This window comes from Sorex araneus, chromosome 3, assembly GCF_027595985.1.
Source record: "Sorex araneus isolate mSorAra2 chromosome 3, mSorAra2.pri, whole genome shotgun sequence".
NCBI classification, from domain to species: domain Eukaryota; kingdom Metazoa; phylum Chordata; class Mammalia; order Eulipotyphla; family Soricidae; genus Sorex; species Sorex araneus.
This window is the reverse complement of record NC_073304.1, coordinates 172,124,863-172,141,586: the sequence shown is the minus strand read 5'-3', so window position 1 is coordinate 172,141,586 and position 16,724 is coordinate 172,124,863. Positions and strand designations below refer to the sequence as shown.

General features: G+C 64.8%; 1 protein-coding gene across 1 annotated transcript in view; it reads right to left on the bottom strand.

Annotated features, from left to right (window-relative positions):
• Positions 1-16,724, bottom strand: part of GRIK4 (glutamate ionotropic receptor kainate type subunit 4) — a 213,570-nt gene that overhangs the window by 10,783 nt on the left and 186,063 nt on the right. Inside the window, 5 exon segments of the mRNA XM_004604757.2 lie at positions 1,749-1,974; positions 3,252-3,417; positions 6,082-6,255; positions 8,281-8,390; positions 15,943-16,056. Coding sequence (XP_004604814.2) covers positions 1,749-1,974; positions 3,252-3,417; positions 6,082-6,255; positions 8,281-8,390; positions 15,943-16,056 — 790 coding nt within the window.

The following is a 16,724-nucleotide window of genomic DNA, read 5'->3' as shown; positions in this document are numbered from 1 at the left end:
TGGAACCGGGTCTCGGTGGGGTCTCTGTGCGCCAGCCCGGGCTGGGGTCAGAGGTCACCAGGACAAAGGGGCCCAGGCCCTTTGAAAGCCCCGGGAGGCCCCGGGGATGGCAGACGGCCCAGGGGGACGGCTGGGCTGCTCGGAAGGAACAGAAGGTCCCACAGGCAAAGCAGCGCCCAGCCCCGAGCCCCGGCCGGCTCCCTTCCTGGATGTTTGCGCTGCCGGCCTGGGTCCACAGGCTGGAACAGCTCTGCGCGGCCACATCACGCGCAAGGCCACCAGTGTCCGGCTGACGGAGGAGGCCAGAGCTGCGTCAGGCCCTTGGACACACCGGCAGCGAGCAGCCACTGGGACGAGGAGGTGGTGTCAGGTGGGGAGGCTGGCAAGTGCCCCAGCCCCCCACTCTCGGGTGGTCCTGGGCGGTCTCTGCCCCGCTGGCGGGAGGCCGCCCTGCTCTCTCTCTCCCACCTGCCAGCAGTGCCCCTGGGCCCCGCGCCCAGCAGCCTTCCCTCCCCGTCAGGCCGGCACGAGCCTGTCTCCCCCAGGCAGGCCCTTGGTGGGGCCTACAGTCTGTCTCCTCGGTGGGCTGGGGAGGGCCCCTCACAGACAGGAGAAGCCGGGCGTGACCCCAGGCCCAGCCCCTGTCCCACCCATGCTCCCTGCATGACGCTCTGGGCCTCTGCACCGGGAGCCCGTGTGGAGACGACGCTCCCCGCCAGGTCTGGGTGCGAGGGGAGCGTGTAAGCTGAGCTCCAGGGGAGCCCCACCAGTGGCTGACCTACTCCCCTGTTACTCACTTCATCCACGGCCACTCTGCCTCCGCTGCTCGACCACGCCCGGCCCCAAGGACGGACGTGGCTGCTGGCGCCTGGCTCGGGAAGGAGCCCACGCATGGCCCGTGCTCAAGGGCCGGGACTCGGCCACTCGGAACTTCGGAACTCGGGGCCCCGGGCCCTGGCACCCAGGCCAACCCTGGTGACAACCCCGTGCGGGACGGACCGGGAACCTGACCTGACAACTCAGATCAGAGCGACCCCCACCGGGGCACTCGGCCCCCAAGCAGGTGTGGGTGTCAATCTGTCCGCGCCCGTGGCTGACAGCGCCCCGCATCAGGGAGGCTCCGCCCTGCACTCCGGCCTGTCCCTTGCTGTCCTGCGGTGGGTGCCTGGGTGACAGGGGAAGGGCATGCTGGGAAACCCACCATGCCTCCCGAGCCCTCCCCGTCCCCGCCCGTCCCTGCTCCTCTCCAGGGCGTTCCTGTCCTCGGGGACAACTTCCCGGGAGCCAGACATCTTCCCGCTCCACAAAGGAGATGATGGGGCGCGGGGGGTGGGGGGAGGGTGGGCGGACAGGTGACTCTGAGTCACCCTGGCACTCGAGTCCACACATGGCAAGTGTCGTGGCTGGTTCCCAGGGCCACCTCGCCGCATCAGCACCCTCTGTCTTGTGTCCACGGCTCTCAGGGCCACTGCCAGCAGAGGTAACACCTTGGGGCCTGTGCTCTCGAGCCCCCTGCACGAGGGGGGTGGGTGGACATGCCAATCAACAGCGAACTGGCCCGAGGGCAGGAGAAGCACAGGCCTGCCGTGCCCAGAGCATCACCACGCGGGGGGGTCAGCGGGCCCCGGGGGACAGACCCGCTGGCTGGGGAGCGCCCACCCCGGACCCCGCGGTGCGAGAGACGGGGGGCTGCCTTCGGCGGGGACAGCTAGCCGGGCCCCCCCGAGGGCGGCTCCTCTCCTGCATACCGACTGGCATGCCAATCCCATAGCCCTTGGTGTCCAGCAGGCCCCCAATCTGAGTGAGGTTGCAGTTGCGCTGCCGGTAGTACTCGTTCATGGTGGACTCCAGCAGGAAGGCGTAGTTGGAGTTCAGCACCCGGGCGATGCCCTCCTCCGTGCTCTTCACGAACACGCTCGGCTGCTTGGAGTACATGTAGTTCCACATGCGCTGGTAGGTCTGGTAGCGGGAATTCTGCACGGAACCGGGAAGACGGGGGGCGGGGTTGGTCCCGGAGGGCGGGCCCCGCGGCCGCAAGACACGCCCCCTTGCAGCCCCCTTTCTGCCCTCAGCTGCCTCTTCCCAGAGACGAAGGAGCCGCTGGTGGTAGTTCGGGCCCTGCAAACTCTTTCTGCTCTGCCCGGAGGGCTAGTCTCGCCCCACAGGCACTCACGGCCGGCCTCCCAGCAGGGACGCTCCGGCAGCGTCCCCCACTCGTCCCTCAGGTCCGGGGCAGTGAGCTCAGTCGGCTCGAGACTTCTGCAGAGACCCTCCCCCTCACCCCCGACCCTCCGGTCACGCACACATTCGACGCTGGCTGTGCTCTGGCAAACGCTGACAAGACCGAGTGGCTGCTGGACGTTGAGACCCTGACCTGCCGAGCCCTGACCCGCCGCCCTCACGGGCCCCGCGCCAGCAGGCACCGAGACTGGGAAGTAGCCGGTGTTTCACCGGGATCGCCTGGCGCGAGGGCTGAGGGCCTCTGACGTGCAACACGGCTGCTCATCTGCCTGGCCCGGTGCTCGGTCCTGGCGACCGAGTCACTCTGAGCCCGTGCTGTCACGGCCGGCACCTGGAGGAGGATGTGCTGGGAGGCTAGCGGGGGGCTCCCCTCCCCACCCCGGGGTGGTGCTGCCCCCTCGTCCCTGCCTGTGTCCTCACTCGGCCTTTGGACGTGCTGTTCTAGTCTTGCAAGAGTTGGGGTTGGGCGGGGGGAGGCTGGTCTGCGGGCCGCGTAAGGTCACGGGAGGTCACGGGACGGACACTGCTTCTTGCTGGCTGCCTGCGGTCCGCAGGGCCCGAGAATGATGCTTTAAGCATCCAAACAGAGAGAAGGTTGCCCAGCCCCGGCCTCGTCATGTGTTTAGAATCCAGCCTGCCCTGAGCCGCCCAAACGCACACACAAGCCTCCTTCCACGTGCTGGTGCCACGTGCCACAGGGCCCTGACACCCGCACACCCCGGGACAAACACACAAACACACACACACACACACACACACACACACACACAAGCCTCCTTCCACGCGCTGGTGCCGCGTGCCACAAGGCTCCGACACCCGCACACCCCGGGACAAACATGCGATCACAGCAGCTCACGTGTCACCACTCACTCGGGCAGGGCCCTGGGACGGCCGAGGCTGACCCGAAGGCCTCTGGGGGCCCCTCGCAGGGCTATTCCGTGGCCCCCCCCAAAAGGAGACCTGGGGGGCCGGCGGGCACGGGGCCTCTCCCGGTGGGGCTGCGGGCTTACCTGGAAGAAGGTCATGCTGGAGCCGCCGTGAATGGTGCCGTACTCGATGGCCGTCTGGTCTGCCAGGTCGTCCACGGACTCAATGGGCACCTCCATGCGCTGCACAGTCAGGAAGGCGGCCAGGTTGGCCGTGTAGGAGGAGATGATGATCAGGGTGAACGCCCACCTGCGCGGAAGGAGGCTGGGACGTCGCCGCTGCCGGGGGAGGGGAGGGCCCAGACCCAGGCAGCAGCGGGTGGACCTCCGGGAGAGCGTCACCTGTGTGCAGCCCAAAGTGGGGGCCAGGGCATCTGTCCTGCGCCCGTCACAAGGCCAGGACCCTCCCCCTCCACACCGCCAGGGACTCCCTACAGTCCTTACTACCCCCTTTCACAGTGGGGAAACCGAGGCCCGGAAAAGGCAAGCCACTTCCACGGACAGAGCAGCTCCCTGAGGCTTGCGGGCGACACGCAGCCTCTGGCAGGGCCGGGAAGGCGGTTTGGAGCCGCTCTGGGCGCACGCGGGTCACTTCGGGAAAGAGCGGGTGCTGGGGTAGCTCAGTCGGGGGGATCCGCCCTGTACCCCCCAGTGGAGGAGCTGGAGGCCCTGAGGCCGTCTCCGCCCTGAAGGAGCCGAGCCGAGTCTCCCGTCAGTGCCGAGTCTGGGGCAGGTACAGCCGAGGGGCTGGCGGCTGGGTGTGGACACCTGGCACTCTCCCGGCCACAGGACGGAGTGGACAGGAGCGGGCAGGCGCCTTGGTGAGCCGCCGCAGACAGTCCGTGCGTCTCAGCTCACGGGCCCTCCTCGGGCTGCGGGCCTCCGAGTCACGAGACTCAGCAATGAGCCCCTGGACCGAGCCGCGATCCCCTCAGCGACGGCCTTCTCTGCACCCCCACCCGACAGCCCGGGAGCCGCCAGGACACCTGCCCAGCGTCCCCGCCTGCCTCCCCTCCGGCCTGGGCCCTCTCTGCCGACTGAGCCCCAGAGGGGCGGGGGCCTGAGCGACCCTCTGCAGGGCGGCTGGGAAGGGGCTTCCAGACTAATGAGCCCCGGGGGTGTGGACTTGACCTCAGAGTGGCCGGGCACCTCCCTTGGGCCGCTCTGTTCCACCCAGGATGGCCACGTGGCTGCACGGGCCACGGAGGTCAGGGAGCGCGGGTGCCAGGCCGGGAAAGCAGAGCCCGTTCCTCTCTGCCTGCTCCCCTGGGAAGCCGAGAGCCCGCAGTGCCGGGGAGGCCCGGGAGTCTCGGTACCTGCAATTCACCACGGGCTCGGTTGGGGTGGCCCCAGCCCCCCGCTGCCCGGGGATGCCGGCCCAAGGCGGCCTGGATCTAATGAGCAAGAACTCGGCAAGGCCGAGGGGTGCACTGACACCCCACGGGGGTGTCCTTGGTGGTGGGGAGGGCCCCCCGCCACACACACATACACACACAGAGACACACAGAGACACAGACACACACAGGCATACACAGAGACACAGAGAGACAAACACATACACACACATGCAGATACACACACAGATAGACACACACAGACACACACAGACACGCAGACATACAGACACACACAGATACACACACAGAACACACACAGACACACACATACACACAGATACAAACACACAGACAACAGACACACACAGAAACACACAGACACATAGATACACACATACCTATACACACAGACACACACATACACACAGATACAAACACACAGACAACAGACACACACACAGAGACACACAGACACATAGATACACACATACCTATACACAAAGACACACACACAGACACACACACACGCAGGCTGGGAGCTGAGGAACCAGGCCACCTGGAGACCAATTTTCAGAGTGTGGCTGAGTCTGTGAGTGAGAGTCCCAGTCCACTGCCCCAGTGGGGACCCCTGGGCCGGGGGGCTGACACAGGGGGGGGGGCAGGCAATGGAGCCCACTGCAGTGTGGGAGGGATGCCCCTGGCCCCAGGAGAGACCAATCCCCCAGGCCTTCCCAGGACCTGTGACTAGCCCCCTGGGCCACAGGGAAGGGAGACCCGATTCTTCAAGCTCACCCGCTGGGCCACCCCTGGGCTCCCGCTGACAATGGGTGTGTCCTGTCTCGGAGGGTCCGGCCCGAGGCGCCATCCTCCACCAGGGAAACCCAGTCCCGGCCAGGGAGGGCTGGCTCTCCTGGCCACAGTCCAGAGCGCCACGTCCACCAGGCCCAGCAGGCGGGCAGCGGCCCAGCCTGCTGGACCCACGCACGCGGTTCCAGCGAGGGTGAGGAACGTGGGCCCTGCAAGCTCGCTCCCGACACCCCAGATGCAGTTCCGACATTGACGAGTGAGTCCGAGCCTTCACAGAGCCCCCCCAAACCCCCCACCCACGGGATCCACCTCCAGGGCCTTTGGCCCAAGAGGCACGGGAGAGAATGGCCATGCATGTGGACAGCCCCTGCTGTCCACGCGCTCCCGAGGCCTCAGCCACAGGGCCGCCGTCCGCGCCAGGCCCCCCTGCTATCCCCTGCAGCACTGAGCAAGCAGGGGCCCCCGGGAGGGGAGGGGAGCGCAGCCGCTCTGCCCTGTTGGCATAAGTCTGCCCGGGCAGATTCCAGCAGGCCTGGAGATGGGGTGGGAGTGGGGGGCCCGGGGAGGGGGCCCTTATCTGCCGGCCTGCTCCTGGACTCCAGAGGTGGAGAGGGGACCCTGCACCCCCCACCAACAGCCCGGCTGGGTCACGCCGAGGCAGGAAGCTCCAGAGCAGGGCCAGTCCGACCCCTGCCGCCCCCCGCGCCCACCCCCAACTTCCTCCCCGCGCCAAGGGGTCCTGGCCCCTCTGCCGCCCTGGGGGTGCTTACCAGACGCCACTGACGCAGCGGGTGGACAGGGCCCGGGGCGCGATGGTGGAGCCCTGCTGCATGAAGCCGCCCACGGGAAACCAGAGGCTGTTGCCCAGCGAGTACTGGTTCACCAGGAGGTTGCAGCGGCCCTGGGCGCACGGGTGGGGGCTGTACCACTCGTAGGGCGTCAGCCTGGGGGAAGACGGGGGCGGCATGAAGGGACGGACAGACGCCCAGAGACCCCTGCAGATGGGCTTCAGCCGATGCCCACCCCCACCCCAGCCCTGACCCTGTTAAAAACACAAATCGGGGGTCACAGTGGCAGTGCCGTGAGGATGGCATTTCCCTTGCAGGCCCCTGACCTGGGTTCATTCCCTGGCACCCCGTACAGACCCTGGAGCACTGCTGGGAATGAGCACAGAGCCAGGAGTCAGTCCTGATCATCACCGGGTGTGGCCTGCACCTCCCCCTCAACCTCCACTAACCTCCCCCCAAAATACCTTCCACAAGTTTTAGCAAAATAGAGCTACATAAACCACGCCTTATTTTTTTAAAAGGGAAATTAAAAAAAAACCCGCACACACATCGCCACGCTCCCACATGCCTGAGCCTCAGCGAGTCTGGTGGGGGCGTGAGGCATCGCTGGGCCTGCAGGCAGCCAGGTGGGGACTCCGCTGGCCCCAGTGGCCCCTGTGCTTGTGGCTCCCAGCTGTCGCAGACCCCCCCTGCTGGCCCAGCCCGGGCCCCACTCCCGGAACGGACTCGTTCCAGGCCAGGCCCGGGGCTCTGCACTGTGGGGCGGCCTAAGGCTCCCAGAGGGCAGTGGGGCTGTGAGTGCTGGCCCTGGGTGTGGGGGACCCCCCAGGCCTGCCCCACCCGGCCTCATGCCGGCCTCTCCCCGGGCAGCACCACTAACGACGCCTGCATGGCCCGGCCAGGCCCGGGAGCAATGCTCAGGAGGCCAGTCTGGGGAAGAAGGGGCCGAGGGCCCCGCACTCCAGCTGCCCAGCATCCACTCAGCCCCCGCTTCCCAGAAGTCTCTGCCATCCCCCTCAGGAGTGGCCAGAGCCCCGAAGCCCTGCTCACGGCCCTCTCCCGGGGCTCAGGTCTGTGCATGCACTCAGGGCCGCTGGACCCTCGGTGTGACTTTGGGGCCGTCCTGCTAACGCCGAGTCCAGGGGGCCAGGGTGGGTGCAGGACAGGGCAAAGGGGTCCTTCCACCTCGGGGGAGGGTGGGGGAGCTGCCAGGTGTGGGGCCACAGAGGGGTACGGCAGGGCTGGTGTGTGCCCTGCAGCCCAGCCGGCGACTGATCTCGGGCCCCTGCAGTGCTGCCCGCCTGCCAGTGACCCACCAGGTGCTGGGCGTCCCTCCAAGGGGGCATGAGTGCCCGCGCAGAGGCGGCCTGACGCTGGCAGACAGCGCTGAGGTGCAGGGGGAGGCGCTGGGATCGTCACCGACAGCAGCTCCTGGGCAGGCGGGGACAGGGGGGCAGTGGGGCGGCAGGAGGGCGGCACACAGCAGCCTCTGCCCACGGCCCGGGCGGGAGCGAGGCCTCACCACACGCCAGCCTCGATCTCGGCTTCACTCTCCAGACAGCAGGCGAGTCTGGCAGAGCCCGGGGTGCAGCCCCCCACCCCAAAGTGGCACCCCCAGCGGCGAGACGAATGGGCTCGCCCTCCCTCTCGGGGGCGCAGGGGATGCTGCCCGGGGTGCGAGGGGCCTGTTCTCCTGAGCCCCCACACTGGACCATTGGTCTTCACAGGACACTCGAACCCACCTCCTGCCTCAGCTGCCCTCAGGGTGCCCACCCTTGGGGGTGGCTGTGTCTGCAGGGCCAAGTCAGGCTGGGGGCACGCAGCCCCTCACGTAGTAGCCCTCCCGCCGCCACCCCCCCACCCCCCCGTGCCATCCAGGGCTCCGTGGCCTCTGTTTTCTCGTCACTCAGCACTTTAGGGCAGATCCTGGCAGGGCTGGGCACCGGGGTGGCCAAGGGACAGCAGCCTGGACAGAGGGCGGGGGGTGGAGAGTGGCGGGCCTCGGGGCCGTTCCTCTCTCGGGCAGCTGAGGGAGCAGGAGCGGGGACAGGAGGACGGGTAGAGCCAGGCCCACAGCTGGCCAGAGGGCGGCAGGTCCCGAGTCCCCACCCCCTCCCTGCCCTCCCTGCAGTTCCTGGCGGCGGGCACCAGGTGGCGGTGTCGGGACGGGCAGGCGCCTACCGAGCCACCAGGAAGAGGACGCAGCTGACGGCCAGGTAGGCGAGGAGCATGAAGAGCCAGACGCCCGGGGAGAACGGGTCCAGGAAGGAGAAGTAGCCGGGCCTGCGTCCCTGGAGACGGAGAGAGAAACAAGGTTCACGCACAGCCGGGTGCGAGGGGGTGCGGGTGGGACCAGGCCCCGGGTCCGGTTCTATAGCCAAGGCACTGGGGTGGGGGCAGCTGGAAGAGGAGGGCCCCTGGGCCGGGCAGGGCGGCTGTCCCCCTCAGCCGGGCAGGGCGGCTGTCCCCCTGGGCAGGCCTGTGGCTCTGGCGGTTCTGGGGAGCGCAGGGGCCAGGCAGCCTTTATCATCTGCAGGGCTGGGCACACGGGGGTTCCCAGGATCTCTGGACACAATTGGGTGGCGTCCAGAGGGCACTTTCTGGGTGCCCTCAGGATGGCTCCAGCAGGCGCAGGTCAGCTCATCTGCTGGTGAGGAAACCCCTGCCCAGTGCCTAGGAGACGAGCCAGGGGGCCGGTGAGCGGGGCTTCGAGGGTGCCCTTCTCCAGCTGGAGCCAGGTAGACCCCCCAATACAGGCGTGCCCAGCTGGAGTCCCAGGCCCACGACCCACCTGCCTCGCTGGCTCAGGACACTGGGGGCATTACAGGAACCTCCGACAGGGGCCGGGGCCGGGGCGGAATGGGGGTGGTGAGACCGTCGGGAAATTCTCACTGCAGGGAGGAACTCGGGCAGCAGCATCCGAGTCCCCTGGCCGACATCCCGCACTGGCCACAGACCGCCCCACTCCCGTAGCACCGTCCACGGACACGGACCCCGCAGGGCGTGCAGGCATGGGCCACACCCGCCGGTCCTCATGTATGCCCACTCGGGGCCCCCTCGGACCCCAATCTCTCAGCAGCTGCTACATCCTGACTCTCCCCTGAGAGGGATTCGGAGAGGCCAGAGAGAAAACAAAGACCTGCTTATCGCTCCCCCGAAAGCCCCCAAGTGGCCCCGAGCGGCAGAAACCCCACGTGACCAGCGCCCCTCGTGGCACAGAGGGGAATGGCAGCGACTTTCTGGGCAGCAGGGTTTGGTTCTGGGCGGTGAGCTGGGAGGCACGGCCGGCCGCGGGGAAGACGCCAGGCAGCACAGACCCAGCACAGACCCCGGCTCCGCGGGAACCGCCGGGCACGGGGCCAGGGCCGCGTCTGGCTCTGCCCGTGACTGGCTGGCGCCACCCCTGGAGCGGGGACTGGGCCGTCGTCTGAGGCTAGGATTTGGGCTCAGGCAGTGCCTGGCGCTCACGGGAAGCCACAGAGACGGGTGCGGTGTGTGCCGGATGGGCTCCTGCATCAGCGGGGTGCGGTGCTTTGGACAGCCCCTCTCCCGGGGCAGCGAGCTTCGAGCAGCAGCGTTTCTCCCGAACAGCTGATCTCCCTTAACCCGAGGGCTGAGTTTTTCTCCCCAGGGCGCCGCTCCACTAAGAGCGCTCTCCCTCCGTACAGGGGGCGTCCTCACGCTGGCTGGGCAGGCGGCAGCTGTGCGGAGTCGCCCTCTCTGTTTCATCTGTACAACCTGCTCCAATAATCTCGCTAATTGATCCCACGCCTTCCCCCTAGCGCAGCGGCAGCCCGGCCCACCCCCTCGGCCCCTGACGGCACTCCAAGACGTCTATTATTTATGATCCGCCCGTCGTGCTTGCCGACTCTGCTGGATTTATGGGCGTCTGCGTTGATTTACGCACGCCTCGCTGAGGGCCAGGTGGGCCGGCTCTGGCTGGCGAGAGCCACTCCGAGGGGGGCTAATTGCTTACAAACAGTCCTTGCCCCGCATGCACGCCTAGAACAGGTCAAGCCCTGCAATGCATCTGAAAGTCAGGGAGTTGGAATTAGTTCCGTTGCGTGGTGGTTTGTTTGTTTGTGTCTGAGTCACACCCAGAGACTCTCGGGGGTCACTCCTGGCTCTATGCTTAGAACTCCTCCTGGCAGTGCTCAGGGAACATAGGGGGTGCCGTGGACAGAACCCGGATTGGCCAGGTGCAGGGCGCACGCCCGACCCGCTGTTTGTTCTCTCCGGCCCCTGGTCCTGCTGCTCTTGGCCGATGATGCTCCAGAGTGGACGCCCCCAGGGCCGCGTCCTTGATACTGACCGGTGCTGGGGAGGACCACAGGGCTCCCGGCCAGCTGCCCACGACCGTGGCAGCTGCCCAGGAGCTACGGACTCCCTCTGCATGTCCAGATTCCTCTTGTCCTTAACGAACCCCGTTAATTTGTTGAGGCTTCGTGCTGTGCATGCCGGGAGCCGCGACCGTGTAGCGAGGACATCCCGGTTTTCCTGGAGGCTGACACCGAAGCATCAAAACGCCCGAGCCAGGCTATGTGGGACCCAGAGGGGGTGGAAAGGGCCTTACGGAGGCCCCTCCCTGCACCCGGCCAAGCCCCGAAACAACCAATCTCTGCACCAGATCCCACTGCCCCACTGCAGTCGGGGTCCGGGACGGGATGCGCCATCTAGCCCAGAGCAGTGCCCTGCACCCCTCAGGGAGGGGCTGTGGGAGCTGGTTCTCAGGACCCCTAGGACCCCCGGATGGCCATTCCCCACAGGGAAGTATGGGTTGGGCCTGCACTTCCCACCTCTGACTCCAGGGGGCAAAGGAGAAGGAGGCAGCTGGGGAGAGTGCTGGGTGCTGGGGGAGAGTGCTAGGTGCTGGGGGAGGGTGCTGGGTGCTGGGGGAGGGTGCTGGGCACTAGGGGAGGGTGCTGGGTTCTGGGGGAGGTGCTGGGTGCTGGGGAGAGTGCTGGGTACTGGGGGAGGGAGACAGTGGGGCAGGTGTCAGTGCTGGCAGGAGGCATTTCTGGTCGCCCATGCAGCCCCTCGTCTGGCCGGTTTCTGGCTGAGGCCCCAGACGCGGGCGGGTCTGTTCCCCACTGGGGCTGGACATCTAGCCTGAGGACACCTCAGTGCTGAGCCTGGCGCCGCCGCTGAACGGCCCAGTGACCCTTGACGGCACATTCACCCTCCCTGAGGGGGCACAGCTCGAGGTGGAGGTGGGAGGCCTAGACGGAGGCGCCCCCGACGCCTTGCCCTGTCAACCCCTCTCGAGAAAAGCCCACCAGCAGGCTCCTGCTTTCCTGTCGCTCTTCTCCCCGTGCCCCGCCTGCGCTGCCCGTGGGGGCTGGGGACCCCAGGGCCCCCCACCGAGCAGGGCTGCAGCCCCAGGTCCCGTTCTTCAGGCAAACACACAGAGCGCACCCACCACGGTTCCAGCATCCCCAGGGAGGGGTCATCACCCCTTTCGAAGACCCTGGGCCAGAGTGAAGCCGGGGCGGGACCTGGGGCTTCCCAGGACACGGGACGCGAGAAGCAGCAGCGCTAAGTTCCCTCCGCGCTGGGGGGGGACGGCTCAGCCCCCATCGCCGTGGCCTCTCGGCGGGGCAGTAACCGTATCAGAAACAATTCCCGGGTCTGCGTCGCACTGTCCTCCGCGTCCCTAGACAGTCCTTCTGAGAGGAGACAGACCTTCTTGGAAAAACCGAGTAAATACGTTCGCCAGAAGTGCTGCATGCTGATTTCCTGTTGGCACTGATCTCTCACTCCCTTCTTCTTCACACTCACTTTAAAAATTTTTTTAAAAAGTGTTGCCTGACAGAGATGATGTTAGTCTAGTTTCAGAGACTAGAAACAACAACAACAACAGCCGAGACGAAACTTTGCTGTCTGTGAGTCCGGGTGAGGTGGGCCCAGTGGGCCCAGCCCGAGGCAGGTGTTCTCCAGGGCGTCTGAGAGTGCTGGGGCCGGCTGGGGCCCCTCTGCGGCGTGGTGGAAAGTAGCCGATGCTCAGAAGGGACCTCGGGAGACCCCCAGGGCCTGCTGGACACGGTGAAATCCGACGTGGTCAGCGGGGCGAGGCGGCCAGGGCACTGACCGTTACTGCTCCTCTCCCTGCCTCAGCCCGAGCTCGGCCGGGAGCCTCAGAATCCTCCTGCGTGAATCTCATGCCGCTGTCCCTGCCCCCGGGAGCTCGGTGACCGCGTGGACACACGGAGAGAGACCGGGCAGGTGTGGACCGACGTACGAGCGTCCTGGACACGGGCTCCGCCTCCTTCCACACGCCATGAGGAGCTTTTCCAGCGTGACCATCCACAGGGGCGGCAGGTGCCAAACGTGAGATCCCGGGTCAGCCCTGGCCCTGGCCACGGAGGCCGAGACACTGTCAGCGTGCGCTGGCAGAACCGAGGCGTGGGAGATGCCAGTTGGCCGGAAGCCCTGTCGGGCAAACTGTGGGTGGGCGCAGGGAGTGAGGAGCAGGCAGGCTGCGGGCTCCCCGCCGTGCTCCCACCCCTCGGCTCCCAGACGCTGGGTGTGCTGGGTGCTCGCGGCAGCTGCCGGCAGGAAGGACGGGCCTCCGACGAGGAGAAGTGAGCGAATGTTCGAGACCAAAAGCCCCTCGTGGCCCCGCCGGCCTGTCCTGCGGCTCTGCTCACCCAGGCCACGCACCCCGGGGTCTGAGCTGGACTCTTGGTATGTGGCTGGGAAGCTCATCTGGCCCTCACCAGGGTTTGTTTTTTTTTCCCTACTTTTAGTAATTTATAAGTTCACTCTGGCTACAGGGGCCACACTCAGCAGTGCCAGGTGGTACCAAGAACAGATCCCACTGGGGCCGAGGCCTGGCTCAGCCAGAGTGCTCACGCCTTCTTGGGGCAGGGGGTGGAGCAGTGTTTTCTGCCTGGGTTACGGGCGCTTGGTGGGGAGAGCAGGAGGAGGGCAGCTGAGGCCACGTGAGCGGAAGATACACCTGCTTTCCACTTCTCTTTGCCTCGAAGGCCCACTGGGGTCAAGATCACTGCTGGGGCTGGAGCAATAACACAGTGGGTAGGGCGTTTGCCTTGCACACGACAACCCGGGTTCAAATCCCAGCATCCCATATGGTCCCCTGAGCACTGCCAGGAGTAATTCCTGAGTGCATGAGCCAGGAGTAACCCCTGTGCATCGCCAGGTGTGACCCAAAAAGCAAAATAAGTAAATAAATAAACAAATAAATAAAAAGGGCAAAACCAATGCTGACGGCAGTATGGAGTGGAGTAGGGAACAATTCATGCCCGAGTGCTCCAGGGAGCAGCACCGCGGCGGTGCATTTACTGGGCACTGGGAGGGTACCGCCGCTGGTATTTAGGACATCGGCCTGATAGCTGGGACACAGATGGAGAGACTGAGGCATGGGCGACGGGCCTCACTCAGCAGAGGGCCAGAGCTACGTGGATGTGTCTCTGGCTCTGCCCGCCGCTGGGGCCCAGCTAGGCAGGCGCCAAAAAAGCCCTTTAAGGGGGGGAGTCTGGCAAAAAGTCGCCCCCTCCTGTATCCCCACCATGGAGGGCTCAGGCGGCTGCTTTGCTCACGCTGCCCGTCTCAGGCAGGGCCCCATTCGTGGCCGACCTGCCCTTCCCGGGCACCCCCTGGTTTCGTCAGCTCGGGGTTGTTCTCTCCCCGGCTGACTTTTTGGTACTTTCAAGGCAGGCTGCCTCGCACACAGAATGCACTCAATAAATATTTGTTGAATAAATGCATAAACTGTCAGTTCTGCTTAGCGTCAGCTGTTCATGCCAACTCTCAGATTTTACTCTGCCGGGCCCCGTGCTGTAAATCAGATCTGAGCCGCCGGGGGCCTGCTGGTGCCTCCGTGCGGAGGCAGGAGGAGGAAGCCTGCCCCCGAGGGAGCCGGAGTCAGTTCGGGGTGCAGCAGACAGCCAGAACCAGCAGGGCACTGCCTGCGTGTGCGTGTGCGTGCGCGTCTGTACGAGAGAGACGTGTCTTTGAGGATTTGGCTCACGTTATCGTGGCTGTGAGGAAGCCCAAAATCTGCAGGGCGGCCCAGCAGGCCTGCCGCGTGGGCAGGATCCCCACGATCGCTTGGAGGCCGGCTCCTCCTCCGGGACACGTGGGCTTGCTCCCCAGCCTTGCAGGAACTGGAACGGCCCCCGCACAATCTCCAGAGAGACATGTCCTCAAGTCCCAGGCCGCGGATCAGAGACGCGAGTCACGTCCGTGAGACACCAGCACCTGACCGGCGACTGACCAAACCTCTGGGCCCATCGCCGCACCCAGTGAACCTGTGAAACCTCATCCCTGGGGCCCAGGAGCACTCACAGCTGGGCTGGGGGAGGAAGCACCTGGACCAGGCCCATGGGGGATGCCCAGGGGGCTGGGAACTGGAGTTTCTCGGCGGCCAGTACTGCCATCCAAGGGGGGCTGTCTGGTGGGGAGGGAAGTCTCGTGGAAGATGCTCCCAGGGGGAGACTCAGGGCTCAGTGCTTTCACCCGCCTGGTTCTCCGGCATCTTCTGGGGCTCTGGGTTTCTGTGGTGTCAGTCAGGAAAGCCCAGCCAGAGCACGGACAAAGGCCGTGTCCCTACCCGTGGGAGCCAGTAGGGCATCCCTAAGCTAGGGGACACAGCCAGGATCACGTGCTGGCAACAAAGTGGTCACCTGCTTGGTGAACGAGGCACAGGCAGGGACACTCTTGCAGATGCTCCCCCATAGCCGCGGGATCCTCTGAGGTGTGAGTCCGGGCCTATCCGCCGAGTGTGAGTCCATGTCCATCTTCTGAGGTGCGAACCAATGTCCATCCTCTGAGGTGTGAGTCCGTGCCCGTCCTCTGAGGTGTGCATCTGTGTCCGTCCTCTAAGGATATGTGTCCATGTCTGTCCTCTGAGGTGTGCGTCCGTGCCTGTCCTCTGAGGTGTGTGTCCGTTCCCATCCTCTGAGGTGTGAATCCACGTCCATCCTCTGAGGTGTGAATCCATGTCCATCTTCTGAGGTGTGAATCCATGTCCATCCTCTGAGGTGTGAGTCCAGGCCTGTCCTCTGAGGTGTGAGTCCAGGCCCGTCCTCTGAGGTGTGAATCCATGTCCATCTTCTGAGGTGTGAATCCATGTCCATCTTCTGAGGTGTGAATCCATGTCCATCCTCTGAGGTGTGTGTCCATTCCCATCCTCTGAGGTGTGAGTTCAGGCCCGTCCTCTGAGGTTTGCGTCCGTGCCCATCCTCTGAGGTGCGGATCTATGCCCATCCTCTGAGGTGTGAGTCCATGTCCATCCTCTGCAGGGTGAACTGAAGTCCATCTTTTGAGGTGGGAAACTGAGTCCATCCTTCAGTGGCCAGGATTGTGTTTCCACAAACATAGTCTGACACTCCAATCACTCTAGTCAACCTAACCGGAGATGTCTCTCCTGGTTCCGAAAGGCGACACGAGTGACATTAGTCACTCCAGTTTCCAGGACAGAGAACCGAGAAGGAGTCCTCACCCCTATGCGGGCGCAATGTCCGCAGTGGAGAGGTGGACGTGGGGGATAGTGAAGTCCTTGAAAACGCTGAGCTGCCTTCTCGAGGCCTGGGCCCCCCACCCCGAGTGGGTCCAGTTGTCTGAGAACCGTCTCCAGGGTCCCTCTCAGCCATCCCTATTCAGTGAGGCGGAAGCGAATTCTCCCGCAAAGCCCGAGAGTGTGACATCCCCCCACCCCCTCTGTGCCAGTCCTCCGCTGACGGGAGCGAGAGAGAGCCCGGCACATTTGCATGTAAGTCTGGCAATCTAAATATTTCTATGAGTCACTCATTATTCCCATGTAGCTGTGTTTGCATGCAAATAACGCTGATGACATAAATGCTCATCAAATAAGTCTCTTACCATATGAACTCGGTAAAGAATGCTAATTCCCAGAGTCATGAATGGCTTCGAGAAATCAATCACCTTCTCCCGTTCCGCGGTGATGGTGAGGCCCGCCACGGCCAGGTCTGCTTTCTGGAGGGAGAGAGAGAGAGCCCATGAGTGGGGGGAGCCAGGCGACGGGCACAGAGACCGCCACTGGGTAGGAGCTGTGACTCCTGTGAGGGACGGCTCTGGCTGGCCCGGCGCATCCCAGATCGAACAGTCACGTGCAGAAGGACACGGGGCTGAAGCAAAACCCGACGTTCAACGGCTCAAGACCCAGCAAAGAGTACCCGATGCTGTGTCACAAAGCTGGTCCTTTGGGGGCTGGGGCAGAACCTTGGGCCTCCTAAAGCCTGGGCCACTTAGGCTGCTGTCACTGTCACTGTCATCCCGTTGCTCATCGATTTGCTCGAGCGGGCACCAGTAACGTCTCTCATTGAGAGACTTGTTACTGTTTTTGGCATATCCAATACGCCACAGGTAGCTTGCCAGGCTCTGCCATGTGGGCTCCATACTCTCAGTTGCTTGCTGGGCTCTCCGAGAGGGGCGGAGGAATTGAACACGGGTCAGCTGCGTGAAAGGCGAACGCCCAACCGCCGTGCTATTGCTCCAGCCACTTAGGCTGCTGCGGAGATTAAAACTTGGGCATCATAGCGGAGCTAAAAAGAGGGTCCCACATGGGCGCTCTGGACAATAACTGAGTGTTGAGGTAAAGCAACATGCATGATAACCTTTCAGTATCTGTACTGCAAACTACA